General features: G+C 46.4%; 1 protein-coding gene across 1 annotated transcript in view; it reads left to right on the forward strand.

Annotated features, from left to right (window-relative positions):
• MYOM3 (myomesin 3) overlaps positions 1–26126 on the forward strand; it is a 93133-nt gene continuing 67007 nt past the window's right edge. The window contains exons 1-5 of the mRNA XM_069971285.1: positions 1–155; positions 4184–4315; positions 18659–18739; positions 21330–21489; positions 22353–22510. Of these exons, the coding sequence (XP_069827386.1) occupies positions 4209–4315; positions 18659–18739; positions 21330–21489; positions 22353–22510 (506 nt within the window). The 5' untranslated portion in view covers positions 1–155; positions 4184–4208. The remainder of the gene's footprint in view (positions 156–4183; positions 4316–18658; positions 18740–21329; positions 21490–22352; positions 22511–26126) is intronic.

Below are 26126 nucleotides of genomic sequence, written 5' to 3' on the forward strand. Positions count from 1 at the left end.
CAGTTCACCAGGTTCATCCCTCACACAGCAGCTATTTTTATAAAGCTTATAATCATCCGCTTTTTTTGAATGCCCTTCTGATGTCACCAGCCAAGAGAGGGGACAGTGGTGCTACCTACTGAGCAACGAGTTCTTGAGCAGCCACATCCATAATCGTGAGTACTTTCTTTTTATTATTCTTTTAGATGTGGAGATTGTGGTTTAGTAACATCGGTATACTTTGTCTTTATAATAATGAAACAGTCAAAATGTTCACGAAGCTGTTACGAGCTTGTTGACGGTAGGAATCTACTAGGAGAACATTAGAAATATGAAGCTACAGTCAATTCTATGCTAAACTGGCAAAACAATAGGCTCTACTCAGGAAAGACTAACAGCCCCTCTTTATTGACCTCATAAACAACCAAACATATTCATTCCAACAAAGTTTATTAAACTAAATCCCATTACTAACTGGGACCGTACTAACTGGGACCGTAGACCGTAGCCAATGAATTTGCAGGGCTAGAATTTGTTGCCATATAACTTGCCAACTGTGATGTCATAGACAGTTTTAGTTTTATTTCATTAAAAGGGGACATGAGCTTCAATTATACAGATCTGTAAAAGATTGGCCAATCCCTCTATAATTATAGAAATAATGATGCTAAATAATTCTTAATATGATGTCAATGCAACAATAGTTGCATATTGCTATCTATATACAGTGGTCACTTAAGTTACAATATTGATTGGTTCCAGGATGACCACTGTGTGTTGAAAATAGTGTATCTTTAGCACAGAACTCTATGGAAAACCCCCAAAATGTTATCCCAAAATAAGAAAACAATAAAAATGTAAAGGAATAGAAGCAAATAACTAATGTGGATAAAGCAAGCTCTTAAAAAAAACTGTCAGAAAGAGCTACTTGAGGATGTGCATTATATTTGGTGTAGAGAACAGGAGATTGTCCAGGGTCCTGTACAGAACACACAGGGTCCCCGAAAAATGATGCTGCCCTCACCTGGTGCCCAAAGCAGCAATTTATCCTGGCACAGGTAAGGAGCAGTGCAGGACATGTAGTATCACACTGTACTGTAGAAAGGAGATACTAGACACACACAGCAGTACAGGACATGTAGTATCACACTATACTGTAGTAGTACAGGACATGTAGTATTAACTGTACTGTGGAGAGGAGATACTAGACACACAGCAGTACATGACATGTAGTATCACACTGTACTGTAGAGAGGAGATACTAGACACACTGAGAAGTACAGGACATGTAGTATCACACTGTATTGTAGAAATGAGATACTAGACACACAGCAGTACAGGACATGTAGTATCACGCTATACTGTAGGGAGGAGATACCAGACACACACAGCAGTAAAGGGCATGTAGTATCACACTATACTGTAGTAGTACAGGACATGTAGTATTAAACTGTACTGTGGAGAGGAGATACTAGACACACAGCAGTACAGGACATGTAGTATCACACTGTACTGTAGAGAGGACATACTAGACATACACAGCAGTACAGGACATGTAGCATCACACTGTATTTTAGAGAGGAGATACTAGACACAAACAGCAGTCCAGGACAGTAGTATCACACTGTACTGTAGAGAGGAGATACTAGACACACACAGCAGTACAGGACATGTAGTATCACACTGTACTGTAAAGAGGAGATACTAGACACACACAGCAGTACAGGACATGTAGTATCACACTGTACAGAGGAGATACTAGACACACACAGCAGTACATTACATGTAGTATCACACTATACTGTAGAGAGGAGATACTAGACACACACAGAAGTACAGGACATGTAGTATCACACTGTACTGTAGAGGAGATACTAGACACACACAGCAGTACATGACATGTAGTATCACACTATACTGTAGAGAGGAGATACTAGACACACAGCAGTACAGGACATGTAGTATCACACTATACTGTAGAGAGGAGATACTAGACACACACAGCAGTACAGGACATGTAGTATCACACTATACTGTAGAGAGGAGATACTTTACACACAGCAGTACAGGACATGTAGTATCACACTATACTGTAGAGAGTAGATAATAGACACACACAGCAGTACAGGACATGTAGTATCACACTGTACTGTAGGGAGGAGATACTAGACACACACACCCTTTACACTATTCCATAGAACAGAATATATTTCTTAGTATGCAATCACTGTATAATGGATGCCACTAAGTGATATCTGTCATAGCTACACAGTGGAGGTATGCATCGATAAGTCTCTCAAGTTATTCTCCTGACAGACTCTGATGGACACAGTGTGAAATGTCTCTTGACATTGGAGATCTCCTAGGCTGCCTCCAGGATAGACAAGTCTCATAGAAAGGCTGATGGCATATTGGTTTTATTGGCTTCAGCTGAATATACAGTCTATGTATGCAGTGAGCTCCCACTTCTGAGGTTTCCTATAACATTTTGAGCTTCCCTCATATTGTGACAGCTGTTGTCTGACTTTATAATGTATAGGTTAAACATGTTGTTCCCTTTCTGCTCTAGAGCGTAGCAGTATATCCTGGCAGCAGTACTTTCATTGCTCGTGGACATATTGGTGTGTCTAGGACATTAAGTGAGCTCATAAGCAGAGCACACCCAATGGCTGCAGGAGTCAGATGTCAAAAACAGCCACACTCCCACCACAACGGCACTGGCACCAGTCTCAGCAATGTATTCCCATAGATGCAACAGTGACACCTGAAGGATTGACGGGGGGAGGAGGCTCCTCCCGTAGCCCATTGGCAACCCTATAATGTGACGATCCAAAGGTTGCCAGGCTGCCAAAGGCATAATCATGGCCTCCAGGGTGTCATGTGAGGCCCTGTATATTATAGCAGCATTCAGATGATTACAGCTTCAAGTCCCCTAAGGCAACAAAAAAAAGTAAAAGAAAATAAAAACAAATAGGCTATGTTCACACTCTGTAAGAGACCGGAACGGCTGGTCTCTGTACAGATCATCCCGGGCCAGTACTGCAGTACCGGCCGGTAGTGTTCTGATGCGGGCACATCAGCACACGCCCGCATCAGAACACTCCACAGCACACAATGAAGCAAGCGTCCGGAGCCGCTCGCTTCATTGTGTGAACTGACAGGGCTTTCTGCAGCTGCAATTAACTGAATTGCGGCCGCTGAAAACTGAAAAGTCAGTTATTTGCGGGTCCACATGGGATCCCGGCCGGAGCGTATACGAAGTGTATACGCTCCGGCCGGGATCCCATAGCAGATAGAGCAGTGTTCACAGGTGCATAAAGTACGGCCGTTGTTGCCGATGGCAACAACGGCCGTACTTTTACGTAGTGTGAGCATAGCCATAAACTGTAAGAAAATGTATCACTTTTGACCATAAAGCTTTTATTATCCCAAAAAAGTAAAAAAAAATAAACGTACATAATTGCGATCACCACATTTGTAATGACTCGTACTATTAAATACTATTCATAAAATAAATTTCATTATTTTATATTCTACTGTATATTATATTAATTGTATATCGTCATTATCGTAATGACCTGCGGAATAAACATTATGTTGTTTATATCACACGGTGATGCCATAAAACCAAATTTTAAAAAACTATGACAGAACAATTTTTTATCTTATCTCCCCCCAATTTTTTTTTTTTTTTTATCTGATCAAAAAGTCACCATATGTTCTCCAAAATGATACTAATGAAAACTAAAGCCTATTTTGAGAAGACAAAAAGAAAAGCTTTCAGCTTTTCAGGAGCTTGGGGAGGCCTTTTTGACTCTCCGTACCAAAGAATAAATAAATAAAAAAATTCTGTGTTATGGAAGTAGAGTCAAATATATGAACTGTACTGTGTGTTTTGTGGCTCTAACAGCTAACTAATAGTGTCAGCAGTTAGGAACCTGGATAAAAGCTGACAGATTCTCTTCAAAAAATAAATAAACCATACTTTTCAGTCAAAGTAATTAAACCTATACATGCAAGAAATAGTAACTAGCTGACTGCCTTTGAGTCATTAAAGTATGTGGGGTCTCTGTGCCCGTGCATGAGGGTGTATGTTGGCATTCCCTTTTTAACACTTTGCCAATGTATACGTTCCATGGATGGCACAATCATAATGTGGACCTTATGTGTTGACAGATGTCACGTCATGCTTTCCTTTTTCTAGCTATATTCAGCAGTCCATTTCTGTAATGGAGAAGGGTATTAGATATGTTCACAGAGAAGAAGAGGAGTCTGAGCAAAATAAGCGCAAATTTCAAATGGAAACAGCGATGACTATGAAGAAATTTAAAACAAGGTCAGTTTCTCTTTACATGCACCCAATCCTTAGCACACTGATTTTGTTACAAAAAATACTATTTTAGAGGTCTTGTTACACAATCTAAAAGAAACTATGAAAGTTGTATTGTAGGGATGAATGAATACTAAAATGCTTGAATGCTTGTTACTCAAGTCAAGTGTTTTTGAGTGTACACTCGAAGTGCTCGATTGGAGTAATTAAATCCATTAAAGTCAATGGGAGACTCCAGCATTTTTTCAGGGGCCTCCTATTTAGCAGAGGAAAGGGTGTCTGGGGCACCTGAAAAACTCAGAAAGTGATGGAAACACCACGGAAATGGAACGGAAACAGCAGAGGGAGCATGGATGGATGCATTAAAGGGGTTGTCCGGCGATAAAAAATTATTCACAGAATAACACACATTACAAAGTTATACAACTTTGTAATGTATGTTATGTCTGTGAATGGCCCCCTTCCCCGTGTCCCACCACCCCCCACCCGTGTACCCGGAAGTGTGGTGCGCTATACATTACCTGTCACGTGCCGACCACGGTCTCCGATCGTCAGCAGTGACGTCTTCTTCGGGAGGCCGGCGGATCTTCCCGAGTGCCGCCCGTCCTCTGCAGCGTCATCCGAAGCTCAGCCGCGATTGGCTGAGCATAACTGTGCTCAGCCAATCACGGCTGAGCAGCTGATGACGTGGCCGCGTCATCAGTCGCTCAGCCGTGATTGGCTGAGCACAGTTATGCTCAGCCAATCGCGGCTGAGCTTCGGATGACGCTGCAGAGGGTGGCCGGCACTCGGGAAGATCCGCCGGCCTCCCGAAGAAGACGTCACTGCTGGCGATCGGAGACCGTGGACGACACGAGATGCGGTGAGTATAATGCACCACACTTCCGGGTCTAGCGTGGGTGGGGGGAAACACGGGGAAGGGGGCCATTCACAGACATAACATACATTACAAAGTTGTATAACTTTGTAATGTGTGTTATTCTGTGAATAATTTTTTATCGCCGGACAACCCCTTTAAATATTATTTTGAGTTATTTCTGAATTATGACAAATACAGTCTTTTGAAGAGGCCCTGGAACTTGAATGAGCACACAGCTGAACCATCAAGTTGAGAACGTGGCCCGGGCAAGGCCCGTCTGGGAGGTGAAGGTGGAGGAGGGGTTTATGGTTAAGTTAGAGATGAGCGAACCTGGAGCATGCTTGAGTCCATCCGAACCCGAACTTTCGGCATTTGATTAGCGGTGGCTGCTGAAGTTGGATAAAGCCCTAAGGCTATGTGGAAATCATGGATATAGTCATTGGCTGTATCCATGTTTTCCAGACAACCTTAGAGCTTTATCCAAGTTCAGCAGCCCCAGCTAACGTTCGGGTTCGGATGGACTCGAACCCGAACCCGATTCGCTCATCTCTATTTAAGATGCTTTTATATTAAAAAAATTTAATAAAATGTTTAATTAAATTTAAAATTGAAGATTAAAAAAACACTCTTGATAAGCGTTAGCCTGTCAGTATACTCATATATATTGGTGATGATACTTCCCGCAGCGCTAAATGCCCTCTCTGACAAGACATTAGCAGCAGAGCAGGCTTGCACCTCCAAGACATACAGCGCCAGTTCATGTCATGTGTCCAGCTTTGACATTCAATAGTTAAATGGCACAGAGCGATCTAGTAGGACTGTGCTGTGGTTTGCTACATACTCCCTCACCATCTTCCAGAACTTGTCCATTCGTGATATCCTAGGATTAGGGATGGTCCAAACCTAGTTCGGTTTGGGTTCGTACAAACCTGAACCCTCGGTAATGATTCCCGCTGTCTGCCCGCTCCGCGGACCGGGCGGATCCAGCAGGAGGACCGCCTGGAAAACTGGGATACAGCCATAGCCATAGGCTGTATCCCAGTTTTCCAGGCGTTACTCCCGCTGTCTGCCCGCTCCGTGGAGCGGGCGGATACAGCGGGTGTAACGCCTGGAAAACTGGGATACTGGGAATCTGCTGCCAAGCGTTCGGGTTCATACGAACCCGAACCTCGGCAGGTTCGGACCATTTCTACCTAGGAAGCTTATGGGTGGAAATAAACATGTTCCACATCTTGGATAATGTTCCTCTTCCAGTGTTTGCCAAGCTGCCTGGCCCCCTCATCTCCCCTCCTAGTTGGCCCATGCATCCAAGACCTCTGCCGGTCGCACTGTCAGACGGGAAGGCTTTGAACAATTTGTGTCTCAGGGCCTTGAGTTATAGCAGGACTTGCATACTTCTTTCCTTTCGGAGAAGGAGATAAGTGAGTTTCTTCCTATTTCTGGAGTCAAGAAAGGAGAGCAGCCAGTAATCCTTGTTGGCAAAAATGAAGTTTGCCATGTGCACCAGATTGCCAACAGGCAACAATTCACTGTCCTCACCAGGAAGATGACTCTCAATCTCCTCCTCCTCTTTAAGCCATCTGCAATGAACAGATGCGTTGAAACCAGCATAGATACTACCCTCTGCAGTGTCCACAACACTCTCCTGCTCCTGTTCATGCTCTTTCTCATCTTCGTCCCCCACTCATCTAATCTGTGCTGTGAATTAAAAATAGTATGGTCTGGCTTTCATTCGTTGTACTGTCTTTATCTCCTGGCTCCTGTGCAAAGTGTTATCCTAATGGACTGCAGCGAGCATTTCAATAGAGACATCAGTGGTATGGTTAAGCTCACACTAGCAGCAATGCCACTGATCATCTGGGTTGATTCCTCAAAGTTTTAAAAAATCTCACATATGTCACTACCACTAGACTGTCGCACTAAGAGGCCATGTTCACGTGGCGTAAGACTCTGGCGGTTATGTGACCCGGCCGGATCACAGAACGGCCTGTGTCAGAGAAGATCATCTCTGACACAGTCGGGATGATCTTCACTTTTGACTAATTGGGATGCGGGATCCGTGCGCGCATGCATCCTAATTCGCCGATGCACACAATGGAGCATGCGGCCGGAGCCACACACTCCTGTAGTATACCAGAGCATGGTTCCTGTGGCTGGGCTGAGGATGGCACCTGTCTACAAGCAGTTTATTGTCTATTCTAGGAGTTAACATGTTTTATGTGCAACTATTCTGTGTATTTCTCTGTACCAGTAACTGGCAGGCAGAGAATGGGTTACATGCTTTACACTGCACACCACACAACAGCGCCACCTACTGACCTTAGTGGGAACTGCTCTAGGTAGTGTAGAGATAGTGTATTAATCCCATAGGAAGTTGCTAGAAGGGGGAGGAGCAGTCTCCTCACAAGACCTAGCTGTGACAGGAAGTAGAGTTCAGTCCAGTGTAGTCCAGTCAGTGTGCAGTCACTGGCAAGTCAGTGTGTACAGCCACTATACAGTGCAGCTAGTGGTTGTTCTGCAAGCAGGCCAGTCAAGCCTGCTTGTTACTAAAGAAGGGGAAGGAGATACAGGAGGAGAGACTGATCCAGAGGAGAGTTCTTCAGAAGTATTCACAGAGATACAAGGTATTTCTCTAGTGGGAATCCTAAGGGCAGAAACCCCTAAGCCAAAGGACTTGAGCATACTGGGTAGCAGAGATAACTGAGGCCTCTGTACCCATCTTCCTGAAATTCGGGGGGTAGGATTGACTAGGACCCCTGGATACCTCTGGGACCCGAAAGTTGTGGCCTAAGGCCCGGCCCAGTAACAGAAGCAGGAAGCTCCCTAGCAGACTGAGAGGGATAACAGACTCAAGCACCATTGGGGGAAGAGATCCACAGGGTCACAGCGCCCATCAGCATTCCACACACCACCAGACTCTCCATCAGTACAGTAACCCAGTCAAAGCCGCCAGTATTCACCACTGTATGCTAAAGGACTGTATAACACCTGCAAGTCTTACAGTAAAGGAGTTGTTGTTACACTGCCTCCCTCCTTGTCTCCCTGTTGTCTGGTCCACCTGCACCACACCACCATCAAGGGCCATATCACCGGACAGCAGTATTTTGGGGTTGGCCCCGGGGGAACTACAAGTCCACACCACCGACCACTTTACACACGGGTGCAGCCCCCCTACAGAAACCGCTGCAGCAGCCACAGAAGAGAGAGAGAGATACCCGGGAAGCGCCAGAGAGTCCCCCTGTACCTGCAGAAGCCCTCGTGCCCACCTGTGACCGTGACAAGTTCCAGCCATCCTGCAGGTATAGCACACTCTCCCCCTGCAGCCCTCAGTGCATCCCCTCACAGAGGAGCTCAGCGCCACGCTCAGGAGAGACTACCATCACCATCATCCTCTCCTCACTCCCCTCACTCTCTTCCCATTACCCCGGCTCGCTGCAAGTTCTCTTTTGGCGTCACGAACAGGATAGGCTGTGTGCCTGTCACAAAGTACCGACACCTCAGCTGTGAGAAAACCGCCCTCAAGTGTGTGCTAGCCGCAAAAGAGGGGGAACCCTGCATCTCCATAGACTCTGAGTGTACATTATCTGCCTGAAAGCCTGCCATTAAACTGTTCTTGTATTGTAAGAGACTCTGTTCCAGCCCTGAAGGAGTTAAAGCACCGCAATTGTTTGCTGCGCCACAGTTTGAACCCGGAAGTGACAGTGCCCGCGCAGACGCTCCGTAACGGAGACTACCTCCATCTTAGGCTCCTGCTGCTGCCTAACCATCACAACAAGTGAGTCTACATACTGTTCCTGTCAGCAACCGCTGTGGTGCGTGAGCGACTGTGCATTAGAGACTATCCAGTCGGCGGCAGTGATCCCGCTGTGTGTGCTCTTAAAGAGACAGTATCATATATCTGCAGAAGCACGGAAAAGGTGCTAAAATGTCCAGTTCTTCAAGTGACAGTGACTCTCCTGGGCCTAATGCCACTACCGCTGCAGGCCCAATGCCTCTCACTCTACCCTACTACATGGGGGCTCCCTGGCTGCCCCGTTACCGTGGAGACGCTAATACTCTTAGAGGATTCAGAGAACAAATGATGGCCACCTTCAGGATGTATCCTTTATCCCAAGAGCAGCAAGTAGAAATGTTGATGGGACAATTAGAGGGACCTGCCCTTAAAGAGATAAAGTCATGGTCTCCTACTGAGAGGAAGACAGTAAAAGACATATTTGCTAAACTACAGTCTGAGTTTGAAGCACGCTCATTGTCAGAGTTACAGATGAGGTTCTTTGAGAGACGACAGAAACCTGGAGAATCACTCAGAGACTATGCTTATTCTCTCCAAGAAGCTATGGGAGCCATTATCCAAGCAGAACCCTCCGGGGAGGCTCATGCAGACAGGACTTTGTTAGAGCGCTTTATAGAGGGAGCCTATTCCGAACACATTCAAGGCCAACTGAGAATGCTTGCTGAGCAGCACCCTACTCTCCCTTTCCAGGAATTCAGAAGAATGGCTGTTCGAGTGCTAGAGAGGGGACGACATCAAGAGCCTGTCAACCTGTCGGGCCATCCAGCTGTTGCCATGAGACCTGTCGTTCCTGTCTCTTTGCTTCCTTCCACAGGTGCTCCACCCGTGATCCAGGCTGCGCAAGCCCCTGCATCTGATGCTGTTTCCCGGTTGCAGGAGCAACTGGCTTCCTTGGCCAAGACTGTTGAGACTCTATGTAGACGTCTAGATGACCTCGCTACTCGCCCTCAGCCGTCCAGTGTTCCTGAGACCCCTGTCAGGAGCTTTCCAGATGCATCACCTCCTGTCTACAAGGGTCCACCTGCAAGGACTGCACCAGATAAGGCAAGTCGTCCCAGGCCTATTTGTCGTTATTGCCACAAATATGGACACTCTGCTGACACCTGCTTTCAGTTAAACTACACATCCCCGAGGGCGAGGACCGCCCCTCGGGATCAGCAGATCAAGGTCCACCTCGAGAACCGCTCTGGGGCCCTAGGTACATCTCGTCCTGCCCGAGAGTAACTATCTATCTAAATGGGGTACCCTTTGAGGCTCTTATTGATACTGGGTCTCAAGTGACTACTTTTCAGAAAAGTGCATATGAACAGTACTGGGACGTGTGTGACTTAATTCATCCCCCTGAACCCTGGCTTAATGTTATTGGCAGTTCTGGTCACCATATTCCCCATCAAGGCTACTGGGAGCCTACCATTCAGGTTAATCATCTCATGTTACCCAGGCAAGGTGTTATTGTGACTTCAGTTGAGGATTATGATTTTCCACCTGTTGTGTTGGGGATGAATGTAATGAAAAATTGTTTTGGGGAAATTCTCGAGTTGTTGCATGCATCTCTGTCCACAGCTCCACCACCTACCCAGAAGGGAATTCAGAGCGCCATCAAGAATATCAGCGCACAACAGAAGTTCAGCAGTGGGTCTGGAGACATCTGCAGAGTACGTATCTGTGATTCCAAACCTGTACTTTTACAACCTAATGCAGAAACTGTACTTTGGTGCCGCGCACGCCCTGGTGTTGGAGGAGAGGACTATCAAGCTCTCTTAGAACCCATTGACATCAAGGAGCGAGCGCTAGTGAAGGCCGCCAGAAGCCTAGTTACTGTGTCTCAAGGGCGAGTGCCAGTTCGTCTAGTCAATGTTGGTGACAGTCCAGCTACTCTTCCCAAGTTCTACGCTGTTGCAAAGCTTTCCCAAGTCACATTTGAAGACATTGTCAGTAGTAAAGCAGCAACCTGCTGCCAAACTGCTCGAGTCATGGACAGTGCAGAGCAGAGGCCCCAGGAACCCTGGTGGACCCAACTTGATATTGGTGATCCTGCTACGCCAGCTGCGCAACTAAAAGGCGTACTGAACATTGCATGCCAGTATCAACAAGCTTTTAGTCAACATCCACTGGACTTCGGCAAAACCACTTTGCTGCAACACACCATTCAAACTGGAGACCATCCGCCAATCAAGGAGCGGCATAGGCCTCTACCACCTGCTATGCACCAGTCAGTCAAGAAGCTTTTGCAAGACATGAAGGATTCAAACGTTGTCAAAGATAGCCAGAGTCCTTGGGCAGCACCCCTTGTGTTGGTAAGGAAAAAAGATGGAACCATCCGTTTTTGTGTGGATTACCGCAAACTCAATAGTGTGACCCACAAGGATGCCTACCCACTTCCGCGCATCGAGGAGTCCCTCACAGCTCTAGGGAAAGCTGTTTACTTTTCTACCCTGGACCTCACCAGTGGATACTGGCAGGTACCAGTGGCACCAGAGGATCAGGAGAAGACCGCTTTTACCACCCCAATGGGTCTCTACGAGTTTACCAGCATGCCTTTTGGGCTGTGTAATGCCCCAGCTACGTTCCAGAGGCTGATGGAGCGATGCCTTGGACATAAGAACTTTGAGAGCGTTCTTCTTTATTTGGATGATGTGATAGTCTATTCCAAGACTTATGAGGAACATCTCGAGCATCTTGCAGAAGTTTTTCAAGTCCTAATCCAGCATGGGCTGAAGATTAAGCCATCAAAATGCCACCTCCTCAAACCACAGGTGAAGTACTTGGGCCACATAGTGAGTGCAGAAGGAGTGAAACCTGATCCAGAAAAGATCTCAGCAGTTCAAGACTGGCCTACACCAACCACTGTTAAGGAAGTGAGGAGTTTTCTCGGATTCGCAGGGTACTACAGACGTTTCATACCGCAGTTTGCCCACATATCCGAACCATTGCAAGAACTACTGAGAGGGCATCCGCCTGAAGTTCGTAAAAAGAAGTTGCCCATCATCTGGACTGACCGGCAGGAGACTGCCTTCCAGACTCTTAAGAGACTTCTGACCCAGCCTCCTATCTTAGCTTACCCTGACTACCAGCTTCCATTCCGCTTGTACACCGATGCCAGTTACCTAGGCCTCGGAGCAGTCTTGTCCCAAGTGCAAGATGGGAAAGAAAGAGTCATTGCCTACGCAAGTAGAGGTCTGCGAGGTGCAGAGAAGAACGACCAGAATTACAGTTCTTTCAAACTGGAGTTCTTAGCACTCGTATGGGCAGTGACCGAGAAGTTTAAGGATTACTTAGCAGTGACACCCTTCACTGTCTTCACTGACAATAATCCATTGGCACATCTCAACACGGCAAGACTTGGAGCGTTGGAGCAACGCTGGGCATCAAGGTTGGCAAACTATCAATTTACTGTGAAGTACCGCTCCGGCAAGGTCAACATCAATGCCGATGCCTTATCCCGCCTACCAACAGGTGAGGAACCACCCAGTACACTGGGAGATGAGTGGGAAGAAGTCGAAATGCCCGCATTCTACACCCGTTTTGCTCATCAGAAAACAACTGTGGTTGCACAGAGTCAAAATGCCAGGCCTACCCAATCTAACCAGCACCTTGAAAATGTTTCCTGGAAGACCCTCCAAGAAGAAAGTAGAGTGTTGGGAGAGATCCAGGACTACCTGCAAAGTGGTAGGATACCACGCAGACTGCGTCAAGACTATCCTGACCCTGAGCTGCTACGTCTCTGGAGACAGAGAAAACGGCTGTTTATCTACCAAGGTCTACTACAGAGGAGTACTCTTGACCCAACCTCAGGTGAGCGACTTCATCAGTTGCTGATCCCACGTAGGGATGCTCACATTGTACTTGAGGCGTACCATGACAAATCTGGACACTTTGGTGTACAGAAGACCGAATCAACCATTCGGAGAAGGTTTTACTGGATTGGCATGCGCCAGGACATTGAGAAGTGGTGTAGAGAATGTCCTTCCTGCACAAGGACCAAAGGAGAAAGACATGACCAAAGAGCTCCTTTGCATCCTATCAAGACTCAACGTCCTCTTCAAATTGTTGCTATGGACCATGTAAAACTGGAGTCAAGTAGGTCTGGGTATACCTATGCCTTGACCATAGTCGACCACTTCACAAAGTTCGCTGTAGCAGTACCAGTGAAGGATTTGACTGCTCAGACAACTGCTGAAAAGCTTTGGAAGAATTTCATTCTACCATACGGCTGTCCTGATCACATTCTAACAGACAGAGGAGCTGCCTTTGAGTCGCAGTTAATCCACCAACTCTGCCAGCAGCACAACTGTAAGAAGTTGAGAACCACCGCTTATCATCCTCAAGGTAACGGTCTTTGTGAGAAGATCAATCAGATCCTCATCAGTATGTTGAGAACAGCCTCAACCTCTCAAAGGGCTGATTGGCCAAAATCACTACCTGAGTTGGTGTACACCTACAACAATACAGTCCATTGTTCCACTGGATATACTCCATACTTCCTGATGTTTGGTCGTCAAGGACAGTTACCATCCGACTTGGCCCTTGGAGTACAAGTACCAGATTCAGTGAACCCTTTACCAGAAATCACCTGGGTGAAAGACCACCAAAGACGTCTGGAAGAAGCTAAGGAGATTGTTGCCACTAAGATGGAAGAAGCCAGACGTAAGCAAGAAGCAGATTTTAATCTACATGCTCGATTGGAACCATTACAAATGGGAGATAGAGTTTGGCTAAAAAACCATCATCGAACAAGTAAACTTGATCCAAAGTGGGAAGCCGAACCCTTCACAATTGTGGCTGTACCCTATCCAGACGGAGAGGTCTACAAGATTGAGAAAGAAGGAAGGGAACCTCAAACCGTACACCGTAACCGATTGAAACTTTGCCTAAAGGAAGATCATCCAGCAGAGTTCAAGGATACAGAACCTAGTTCACAGACAGAAGAAAGCTCAGAGCTACCTGTTCATGTACCAAGTGCATTCTTTGACCCACTGTACATGTTCCTGGGACCTATTCTAACTGTGCCTACCTCAAGAGTTCCTACCAGAGAACTAGCTACCTCAAGAGCTGAACCAGAATCCGAACTACTATCAGTAGTAGTGGAGCAGCCACCTCCATTGAGGAGATCTGAGAGAACCACCAGAGGAATGCCTCCACTCAGATACAGAGTCTAAGTTCCGGCCTTGTTGGCCATATTGTTGATTGCATTATAATGTTCTTTATGAGAAAATGTTATAGCAATGTAATGTTCAAGCTTTAGTGCCTGACTTAAAGTCAAGAGTAACGTTTAAGATATGTGCCTGGTTATATAGCCAAGATTCCCAGAACTGTTTATGTTAGTTATAATCTGCCATGGACTGCCTATTCAGTGACCTTACTTACCCAGAGACTCTCATGGACACTATCTTTGTCATGTGCCACAGAGCGTTGTTTGTTCTGCCAAAAAGGGACTTCATGTTCATGGACACTACCAGGACTCTATATATATTGAGCTGTGCCAGAAGCCCTATACTACTACACTGTTATTGCAGCCATGTGTATTGCTTATGCAAAAGGAGCACTCTAATATGGACGCTGTGCTAAGTGCCAATAGAGAGACTTTAAGAGTTCCCTGTTGGGCAGTAGCCCACTATGTTTACAAAATTGTTTGCACTATATTTGCCTATGTGCCTAACCAAACTTTTACACTTTTATACAGGTATGGTGCCTTTTATTTGTGTTTCCAGCTTTCATCCTCGCCCCAGCCCGTCGCCGAGGCCGGCTTATTTTTAGAGGGGGAATATGTAGTATACCAGAGCATGGTTCCTGTGGCTGGGCTGAGGATGGCACCTGTCTACAAGCAGTTTATTGTCTATTCTAGGAGTTAACATGTTTTATGTGCAACTATTCTGTGTATTTCTCTGTACCAGTAACTGGCAGGCAGAGAATGGGTTACATGCTTTACACTGCACACCACACAACAGCGCCACCTACTGACCTTAGTGGGAACTGCTCTAGGTAGTGTAGAGATAGTGTATTAATCCCATAGGAAGTTGCTAGAAGGGGGAGGAGCAGTCTCCTCACAAGACCTAGCTGTGACAGGAAGTAGAGTTCAGTCCAGTGTAGTCCAGTCAGTGTGCAGTCACTGGCAAGTCAGTGTGTACAGCCACTATACAGTGCAGCTAGTGGTTGTTCTGCAAGCAGGCCAGTCAAGCCTGCTTGTTACTAAAGAAGGGGAAGGAGATACAGGAGGAGAGACTGATCCAGAGGAGAGTTCTTCAGAAGTATTCACAGAGATACAAGGTATTTCTCTAGTGGGAATCCTAAGGGCAGAAACCCCTAAGCCAAAGGACTTGAGCATACTGGGTAGCAGAGATAACTGAGGCCTCTGTACCCATCTTCCTGAAATTCGGGGGGTAGGATTGACTAGGACCCCTGGATACCTCTGGGACCCGAAAGTTGTGGCCTAAGGCCCGGCCCAGTAACAGAAGCAGGAAGCTCCCTAGCAGACTGAGAGGGATAACAGACTCAAGCACCATTGGGGGAAGAGATCCACAGGGTCACAGCGCCCATCAGCATTCCACACACCACCAGACTCTCCATCAGTACAGTAACCCAGTCAAAGCCGCCAGTATTCACCACTGTATGCTAAAGGACTGTATAACACCTGCAAGTCTTACAGTAAAGGAGTTGTTGTTACACTGCCTCCCTCCTTGTCTCCCTGTTGTCTGGTCCACCTGCACCACACCACCATCAAGGGCCATATCACCGGACAGCAGTATTTTGGGGTTGGCCCCGGGGGAACTACAAGTCCACACCACCGACCACTTTACACACGGGTGCAGCCCCCCTACAGAAACCGCTGCAGCAGCCACAGAAGAGAGAGAGAGATACCCGGGAAGCGCCAGAGAGTCCCCCTGTACCTGCAGAAGCCCTCGTGCCCACCTGTGACCGTGACAAGTTCCAGCCATCCTGCAGGTATAGCACACTCTCCCCCTGCAGCCCTCAGTGCATCCCCTCACAGAGGAGCTCAGCGCCACGCTCAGGAGAGACTACCATCACCATCATCCTCTCCTCACTCCCCTCACTCTCTTCCCATTACCCCGGCTCGCTGCACTCCATTGTGTGAACTGACAGTTTCTCTGCGGCCGCTATCCATTCAGATTCCGGACAGAGTGTATACTATGTGTATACACCGTGGCCATGATTCCATTAGCCTGCAGCACAATGTAGGTTCATTAGTAATCACGGCCATTGTTGAAATTGCTACTGAACTGATGCTGGTTAAATGGTATAACACTGATATTACAATGTATGGCAAATGATTTTTTTTGTGCTTTATTTTTCAGAAAGGGATGAAACTAGTTTTGGATAGTAGTGAGTATACTACTGTCAGCAAAAAAGTAGCACATTGCACAGTGGCTTATACTGTATGGAAGATGATTTTTTTTTTTCTAGTCCTAAAAAGGACTTTTGGATAGTTGTGGATAACTATTACTAGCTATGTACCAGTATCACTCTTCCTTACTTTATTGGTACATTGTATAGAATTAGCTACTACTACTAGGACCTTTGGGGTTTTTTACTACGCAAATCGTCTACCTAACTAGCCCATATAAGCCCTACACTTGCTCTGTCCCTGCTCCAGCAGCTCTCCCTGTCGGCTAACAGACCGCAAGTGAGTCGAGCATCTGGAGACCTGGGTCTATATACACCCAGGTCACCTGATGCAGCCAGCCAATCACTGCTGTGACAGCAGCTACAGCTGCCGCATAGCAGGACCTGCCAGCCCCCTCTCCACATGTGTATTGCATAATTAAGGCCAACAACGTTGTGTGGAAGAAAGTTATCAATAATATTCAAGCACCACGTGGTATTATTTCAAGTATCGAGTACTGCAATACTGGAGCGAGTAGAACTCTATGTTCACTCATCATATGAGGAATATATGGAGCCCCTATGATTGCTTATAGGATGGCTTATTGTGGCCTGGTGCCACTCACTAGTTCCGTCCCGTCTCAGTCCCTGATTGGCTGAGTGGACTGTCATTCCAGAGATGAGAAATGTAGGTACTTTATTAAAAAGTTTTTTTTTCCCTAAAACAGTCTCTCCCAGCTCCATTTACTTGCATAGGACCTGGCTCGAATACTAAAAAGAGTCAATAGAAAAGAATGGTGCTTGTTCTAACAAAAATAACGAAACTCTTCTTTGTAAGTGGTGTTTTATATGGTTGTTTTGTTGTATTTGCCCAGCTCTACCAAATGTCTTTGTAGCTTCCATATTTCCAAGCTCAAAATGATAATGTCATGTCTTAATCATCATCCATCACCCATTCCACCCGCTATGTACTCCTTAAGAATGTAAATGTGATGCCAGGCACTTAAACCAGTTTACATACCATGATAGAATTACATAGGCAATAATCCTCTTCTGGCATGGAAAGACTGACCTCATTAAAAAAGATTTATTGGTTCTTACAGAAAAATGTCTGACATTATATATATATATATATATATATATATAGAGAGAGAGAGAGAGAGAGAGAGAGAGAGAGAGCCTACCTAGCCCCAGTAGTTTCCATCACTCCCACAGACTTTAAAGGGAGACTCGGCACCAAAGCATTTGTTCCTCTAAAAGTTGTCATCATGGTCAATTGCATTTCTTTTTTCAATTTCACATCAAATATATTTTCTTTTGGGTTCACTATATATTGGGTTCATGCGACACAGAGCCACTCCTTCTTGTGATCGGTTTGGGTCTGAACACTCAATAATGTACCAGGAAAAAGCTGCAAGGTCATTGTAAGCACTTACCCTGCAGGCTCAGTAGTTTTGAGAGTTTATAAAAGAACATGGGATGAGGGATGAGGTGGATGCTTTTTCAGATGAAAAACTATGTTGTTGGAACACAGCCCTAGGCTATGTTCCCACTACAACTTATTTTGGCTAGTTTACGGATGTTTTTTTGGAACGGCCATCATATTGAGGCCAAATAAAGGCCGTTATTATTAAATAATAGCTGTTATTTCACCTCAAAATGCCACTCTTCCTAAAGGATGACAGTAAAATGAAAACATGAAAAAAAACATAACGGGAACATAGCTTGAGGCTATGCTCACACAACGTATGAGACCGGCCATTCAGACCAGCTTTTCGGCCGCAGAGCTCTGATGCCGCTCGCTGCACTGTGTGAACTGACAGGGTTTCCTATGGCTGCAATTCATTGAATTGCGGCCGCAGAAAACTGACATGTCAGTTATTTGCAGCCCCGCATGGGATCCCAGCCGGAGTGTGTACGATGTGTATACGCTCCGGCCGGGATCCCATTGAAAATAAGGCATTGTTCCACCCTGCAAAAAGTACGCCCGTTGTTTGCGATGGCAACAACGGTCGTACTTTTACGTTGTGTGAACATAGCCTTAGGGAGGAATAAGTCTTCATACTGTAAACTCTACCATTTATGTGTCCAAAAACATCTATCACATTATTACTGAACAGTTCTACTTGTCTTCAGACATGATATACCAAAGGGTCAACTCTCACAAAGTACTTGCTATGGAATTACCATTTCTTTTCATGAGTTTTATGATTATTATTTTGTATTCTATCCCTTGTATGAATCATCTGCCTATTAAACATGGAAAACTATACAAGTTATAGTATAATTTATACTGTAATAAATGCCAGATATATTTTCCTGGTTCAAAATATTGTTTCTTTTTTGTATCTGTCAGTGAGGAAGAACTTGCCGACATGCCCATTTCTTCCATAGACCTTTCAATAGCTAGAGCTGAACAGACCTTGAGATCTACACTGTAAGTGTTTCCTACTTTGTGTTTACTTGTCGCATACTAAAATAATTAGGTTCATTTTATTACATGGAGTATTGCGCTAACTGATGATTTAGTTTTCCCTTGAAGAATCTAAGGAAGATGTAAATAAATCAAATGCTTTGCAGGTTTTATAGGTCATTTGATTGACAACCAACAAGTGCATGCATTAATTTATACAATACTGAGGTCCTAAGATGCCTGGCAAATTATAGTATTAATAGTGGAATGACTCTCTGGATTGCTGTGGCTTTCCTTCTGTTAACACCAACCATCTTAGAGCGGCAAGATCCCTGCAGCCAGATTTATGAATGCGTTGGCTCCATATCATGGTCAGAGCTGCAGACTGACAAGGAAAGAAAAAAATATGATGCTTCCAAGACGTAATGTTTACAGGGTGGGCAGTCTCAATCTTCTTAGGCAACTTTAAAAAAATAAAAATAAAACATGGTTTAACTTTCTATGGTGGTGCTGGAAATTTCTTTTCTTAGAAGCTACATTCTGTGTAAAGCCTATACTTAGTCTGGAGTACTTTACCTGTCCCAGTCTGGTGTACCTGTCCCCAAAGTTATAAAATCCTCTTTTTCCTCCACCAGAGGAAGAAGAGAAAGAGCTGGTGCCAACAACCGGCTTACTTGGGCAAGTGCTGGGGCCCACAGCGCCTCCAGGGGTCCACCAGTGGTAGATTATATTGTGAGTGGCTAAGGTGGCCGATTAGGAGCCAAGGGGGCCCGTGTGCATCTGAAGCTCTTATATCTGATCTTACTGCAGCTGCACATCACTCAAGGGCCCACTGGACGATTAATAGGCCCCCGAGTGATGTGCAGCTGCAGTGCCAGTGAGCGCACTAAAATAACAAAACTTACCTCCCACACATGCCCCCCCACCCGTCTCTGCAGGTCCCGGTCGCTTTGTTCCCCTGTTCTCTCATTTGTCAAAGGCAGCTTGTGTTACAGATGCTGACTGTGCAGGAAAACCCGCCCATCTGTCAGAGGCAACAGGACTTGAGAGAACAGGGGAGAAAAGCACCAGGAGACCTGCAAAGACAGGGAAGCGTGTGGGAGGTGAGTTTTGTTTTTATTCTTTTCTATTTATCTACATTGGTGGCCATCTACTAAAGACGGACTATACTGGGGGACATATACTTTCTTGGGGCATCTACTAAAAGCGGACTATACTGGGGGCCATATATTGATGGAAGATTACACTGGGGGCTATATACGGACAGGGGACTACATTGGGGCTATATACTGACTGGGGACATTTACTAAAGAGGGAGTATACTGGGGCCATTTGCTAAATGGGCACTACACTGGAGGCCATATACTGAGAAGGGGACTACACTGGGAGCAATGTACTAAATGGGGACCATCTACTAAAGGGGGAACTACACAGGGGGCCATCTACTAAAGGGAAACTACACAGGGAGCCATCTACTGTAGGGCGACTATACAGAGGGACATCTAATAAAAGGGGACTATACAGTGGAGCATCTAATAAAGGGCGATACACAGGGGGTTATCTACTAAAATCAGACTAAACAGGGGATCATCTACAATAGAGAGAATACACAGGGCCATCTACTATAGGGGGACATCTACCATAGGGGGACTACACAGGGGGCCATCTACTGACTACCTACTGGGACTACTTCCTATTGGGGGATGCAAACTACATGGGGGATACTACCTATTAATGGGCTAGCAGGGGGATTTACTCTTCAGGGTACTCCCTACTAGGGGGTTATAACTACCAGGGGTGATTACCTACAGAGTGATGCCTACATGGGGGATATTATTTGCACAGAGATGCCTAACTGCTATATGGCGGGCACATAGGGGCCTAAACACTATATAGGGGCACAGGTAGGTGCCTAACTACTATATCAATGCACATAGGGGGGCTACCTACTATATGAGGGCATGCAGGGGACCTAACTACCATGTAGGGGCACAAAGGACGCCTATACTGTATGACAGAGAAGCCTAAAATGTTTGGCTGGTAGATTCTGCGAGTTGTGCCCAGGAGATGTCTTCATTATGGCCTAAACCAGATGGAAAATAAAAGGAAAAAATTAGCCACTCTGATCAGAGAAGATGCCCCCTGTGAGTCACTGTAACTGTACTGTAATCTCTTATTTTATTTGCAAAGCCTGTGCATCATTGCTATCTACCGCTAAATGGGTCAGTGTACGGAGGAATACTGATTTTTGTACAGTGGATGTTGGTTTTCATGTCGCCAAATGATTTTCTCCCGCTGAGGCTCTGTCGCCCAAGGGCTCACAAAAACCTGGAGTTGGAGATTTTGTAACTTTGCAAACAGGCATTAGCTGTAACAGATATCAATTGTTTTAGTTTACTATCAGCTATCTGCCCATGTCTGCAGCTCTGAGGATAAGGGCTTGTTCACACTACGGAATCGGCTTCACAATTCAGTGCAGAACCCCTGCAAGCGGACTCTGCGCCGAATCCTGACTGCTATCTGTTTGAATGTGAGGGCTTGCACGCCTCCACTCTCTGTGCCTCTTTGCTCAAAGAATTGACATGTCACTGATTAACACTTTATGCTTTCACAGGGATAGTAGAAAAAAATGGAATTGTTCAGATTTGTGGACAGAAACAAGAGGACAGAAGCGCGTTGGTTTCAGAAACAGTATGGAGAAGCTAGAAATCAAGATGCTTCAAGCTTGCAGATCATTGCGTGTTAGAGCAGATCGTAAAAGCTTGCATAAAATAGTAAGTACTCATTGACTGGACACATATTGTGCTGTTGGAGGGATGTGTCTGCAATAAGTAGTGTGTCTGTTGAACATAATGTAGTCCCTCCTCTTCAAACTCTGGACTCGAATCTGCTCCATACATAGTGACTCCCAGCTGCTGGTGGTTGCTGGTAATAGCCGGCATGGAGGGATTGCCTGTGTCAGCTATTTAACTTTTTAGATGCAGCTGACAAAACTAACAGCTGCATTGAAATGTTCTCAGGGCATGTCATTGGTGATGCAGTGTAACAGTCCAGCTCCCTGAGATATTGTCAGTGGAGCCCAAGGCCTCTGCTTGACTTGCAATTGATTTAGCCTACCTACAGTGCTAACATAATGGATCAATGCAGTACACAGATACTGGATTGATCTGTATGAGCATTCAAGCTATTGCTCATAGAAATTCCCTAGGGGAATACAAAAGTGTATAAAAAATAAATTTAAAAAACCTTTTTTAAGTATAAATACATTTATCCCATTATAGAAGTTCACCACCTTTTTGCATTTTTTAAACAAAAAGTGAAAAAAATAAAGAAACATGGTACCAATAAAAACTGCAGAATATGGCAAAACAAAGGGACCAATACAGCTCATAGACAGAAAGTTAAATCATTGTAATTGTATCAACCTGATGAATGTAGACAACATGTAAATTATACCTCACAATGAATAATGTAAACAGGAAAAAAAACAAAAAACAAGCCCTTACATGGCTTGAAAGAATAAAAATTAGAGCTCTTAAAACATGAAAATGCAAAAATTTTCATTTCCAGGGTCCTTAAGAGGTTAATATTGTACTGCATTGATATCTGACACATTATCACTGTTTATTGCATGTAGGCTGAAGAAAAAGCCAGGCGGAATAAAGAATTCAGAGAGCTATGTGAAAGACGTGCCCCTATGTTCTGGATACCACTCAGGGCCCACTGTGTGTGGGAAAGAATGTCTGTTGTGCTGGTTTGCACTGTCCTGGGGACACCTAAGCCAACTATCCAGTGGTAAGGCAGCATTGTCTGTTCCTATTGCTTATAAAGCGCCACACATATTCCACTATGTTGTACAGAGACTTGGGGGGACATGTATCAATGGGAGTACAGGGTTTTTTCGGCGGAAAGTGCCGATTTGCGCATTATTTTATTCGCAAATGGCCGATTTGCGAATAAAATATTCGCAAATCGGCACTTTCCGCCGGGTACACCGGGGGGCGGGGAGGGGGTGTGAAGGGGGCGGAACGGAGGGCGCGGACTCAGAGTCTGCGTGATTCACCATCTATTCCGCCAAAAGATACGCCGAAAACCTACTCCAGTCCTCAGCTGGCGTAGGTTTTCGGCCGTGCGCACCAGAGCGCACAGGATTTATGTAGAGGCAGTCCACCTCTACATAAATCCCCGTAGCGCCGGAGATGAGGGGACATTTTTAAGTCTGGCGTAAAAAACGCCGGACTTAATAAATGTCCCCCTTGGTGTGTGTGTGGGGGGGGGCGCAATCCATTGCTCTCATTCAAAAATACCAAAGGTGCCCCTTCAAGGGGGGTGCCAGAAGATAAAGTGGCAGTGGCAGATTCTACCTACATTTCACTGTAGCGTAGCTTCTTCCGGGGCTCTGTCTGGTAAATGGGGGCTCCCGATCCACTGTATTTTCTGGCATCCCCATTGGAGGTGCACCTTTGGTATCCTTGGGTGAGGTCCAATTTTGTTTATGTTAACAAGTCTTACCAACAGACAGTGGCGTCGCTAGGCAGTTTTATTCGGGGCTCATGCCCCGAATAAAATGCCTGCTGCCCCGGATCTCTTCTGCCCCGCTCTTGCGAGCCAGATGCGGCTCTTTTGGTGGCCGCATCCGGCTCGCAGATTGCCGCTGCTGCTCTCCTCCTCCTCACCTACTGGCCGCCCGCAGCACCCGGACACGCTCCTCCATCCAATCAGCGGAGACCGGGAGTGTGGGGCCGCTGTGGTGGGCCGTGGTGCACGTATCCAATCAATGCGTGCGCCACGGCCCACCGCAGCGGCCCCACGCTCCCGCCCTGAGTTGATTGAGTTGTAGGAGCACCTCCGGCCGCTACGGTAGGTGAGGCGGACAGCAGCAGCCGCGATCAAGAAGGAGGTGAGCAGGCACGGGGGGAGAGAAACGGGCGAGAAGCACAGGGGGAGAGAAGCAAGGGGGGAGAGAAACGGGAGAAAAGCATGGGGGAGAGAAACAGGGGAGAGAGAAACAGGGGAGAAAGCATGGGGGAGAGAAACAGGGGAGAGAGAAACAGGGGAGAAAGCATGGGGGAGAGAAAAATGGGGGAGAGAAACAGGGGAGATAAGCATGGGGGAGAGAAACAGGGGAGAAAAGCATGGAGGAGAGAAAGGGGAGAAAAGCATGGGGGAGAGAAAGGGGAGAAAAGCATGGGGGAGAGAAACAGGGGAGAAAAGCATGGGGGAGAGAAAGGGGAGAAAAGCATGGGGGAGAGAAAGGGGAGAAAAGCATGGGGGAGAGAAACAGGGGAGAAAAGCATGGGGGAGAGAAAGGGGAGAAAGCATGGGGGAGAGAAACAGGGGAGAAAAGCATGGGGGAGAGAAACAGGGGAGAAAAGCATGGAGGAGAGAAAAAGGAAAAAGCATGAGGGAGAGAAACAGGGGAGAAAAGCATGGGGGAGAGAAACAGGGGAGAGAAACAGGGGAGAAAGCATGGGGGAGAGAAACAGGGGAGAAAAGCATGGGGGAGAGAAACAGGGGAGAAAAGCATGGAGGAGAAAAGCATGGGGGAGAGAAAGAGGGGAGAAAAGCATGGGGGAGAGAAAGAGGGGAGAAAAGCATGGGGGAGAAAAGCATGGGGGAGAGAAACAGGAGAGAAAGTAACAGAGGAGAGAAATGGGGGAGAGAAACAGGAGAGATAACCATGGGGGAGAGAAAGAGGGGAGAAAAGCATGGGGGAGAGAAACAGGAGAGAAAGTAACAGAGGAGAGAAATGGGGGAGAGAAACAGGAGAGATAACCATGGGGGAGAGAAACAGGGGAGAAAAGCATGGGGGAGAGAAACAGGAGAGATAACCATGGGGGAGAGAAACAGGAGAGATAACCATGGGGGAGAGAAACAGGAGAGATAACCATGGGGGAGAGAAACAGGGGAGAAAGCATTGGGGAGAGAAAGAGGGGAGAAAAGCATGGGGGAGAGAAACAGGGGAGAAAAGCATGGGGGAGAGAAAGAGGGGATAAAAGCATGGGGGAGAGAAACAGGGGAGAAAGCATGGGGGAGAGAAACAGGGGAGAAAGCATGGGGGAGAGAAACAGGGGAGAAAGCATGGGGGAGAGAAACAGGGGAGAGAGAAACAGGGGAGAAAGCATGGGGGAGAGAAAGGGGAGAAAAGCATGGGGGAGAGAAAGAGGGGAGAAAAGCATGGAGGAGAGAAAGGAGAGAAACAGGGGAGAAAAGCATGGAGGAGAGAAACTAGGGAGAAAAGCATGGAGGAGAAAAGCATGGGGGAGAGAAACAGGGGAGAAAAGCATGGGGGAGAGAAACAGGGGAGAAAGTAACAGAGGAGAGAAATGGGGGAGAGAAACAGGAGAGATAACCATGGGGGAGAGAAACAGGGGAGAAAAGCATGGGGGAGAGAAACAGGAGAGATAACCATGGGGGAGAGAAACAGGGGAGAAAAGCATGGGGGAGAGAAAGAGGGGATAAAAGCATGGGGGAGAGAAACAGGGGAGAAAGCATGGGGGAGAGAAACAGGGGAGAGAAAAATGGGGGAGAGAAACAGGGGAGATAAGCATGGAGGAGAGAAACAGGGGAGAAAAGCATGGGGGAGAGAAATGGGAGAAAAGCATGGGGGAGAGAAACAGGGGAGAAAAGCATGGGGGAGAGAAATGGGAGAAAAGCATGGGGGAGAGAAAGGGGAGAAAAGCATGGGGGAGAGAAATGGGGGAGAGAAACTCAGAGGGCCCGGGCCCCGGATGTTTTAGGACCCTAGCAACGCCCCTGCCAACAGATATAAGGCAATGACCATTTGTATTTATAATATCCTTCCTTTTGTTCTTTTCCTCCTTGGTATACCTGTGATAATTGTATATAGGCCACGACCACACAGCGTTTCTTTCTGGCTGTTTGACGACTGTTTTTTTACGACAGCCACCATTTTTAGCCCAATCGACGGCCGTTATTTGAGCTCAAAATGACAATTGTCAAAAAAAGTAAAAAAAGGCACTCAAACAGCCAAAAAAAAACATTGTGGGAGATTTATCAAACTGGTGTAAAGTAGAAATGTCTTAGTTGCCCCTAGCAACAATCAGATTCCACCTTTCATATTCCAAGGAATCCGTGAAGAATGAAAAGTGGAATCTGTTTGGTTGCTAGGGGCAACTGAGACAATTCTGCTTTACACCAGTTTGATAAATCTCCCCCATTGTGTGATTGTGTGGTCGTGGCAATAAAGTGTAATTTTCTATATGCTTTTTTTTTTTCTGTATATGTGTATCATTTTGGTTTGGGAGCCTGTCACGGCCACGGCGGCGTCCCGTGCTCCGGACCGCCGCCGCGACCTCTCCATGCAGCTGCCGGGGTCCATGTACAGGGACCCGGCGCTGCCACTAGTTCGGCCCCGGGGGGCGCCTTACCTCGCCCCGCTCCCGTCTCC

This window comes from Dendropsophus ebraccatus, chromosome 5 (assembly GCF_027789765.1).
Source record: "Dendropsophus ebraccatus isolate aDenEbr1 chromosome 5, aDenEbr1.pat, whole genome shotgun sequence".
Classification (NCBI taxonomy): domain Eukaryota; kingdom Metazoa; phylum Chordata; class Amphibia; order Anura; family Hylidae; genus Dendropsophus; species Dendropsophus ebraccatus.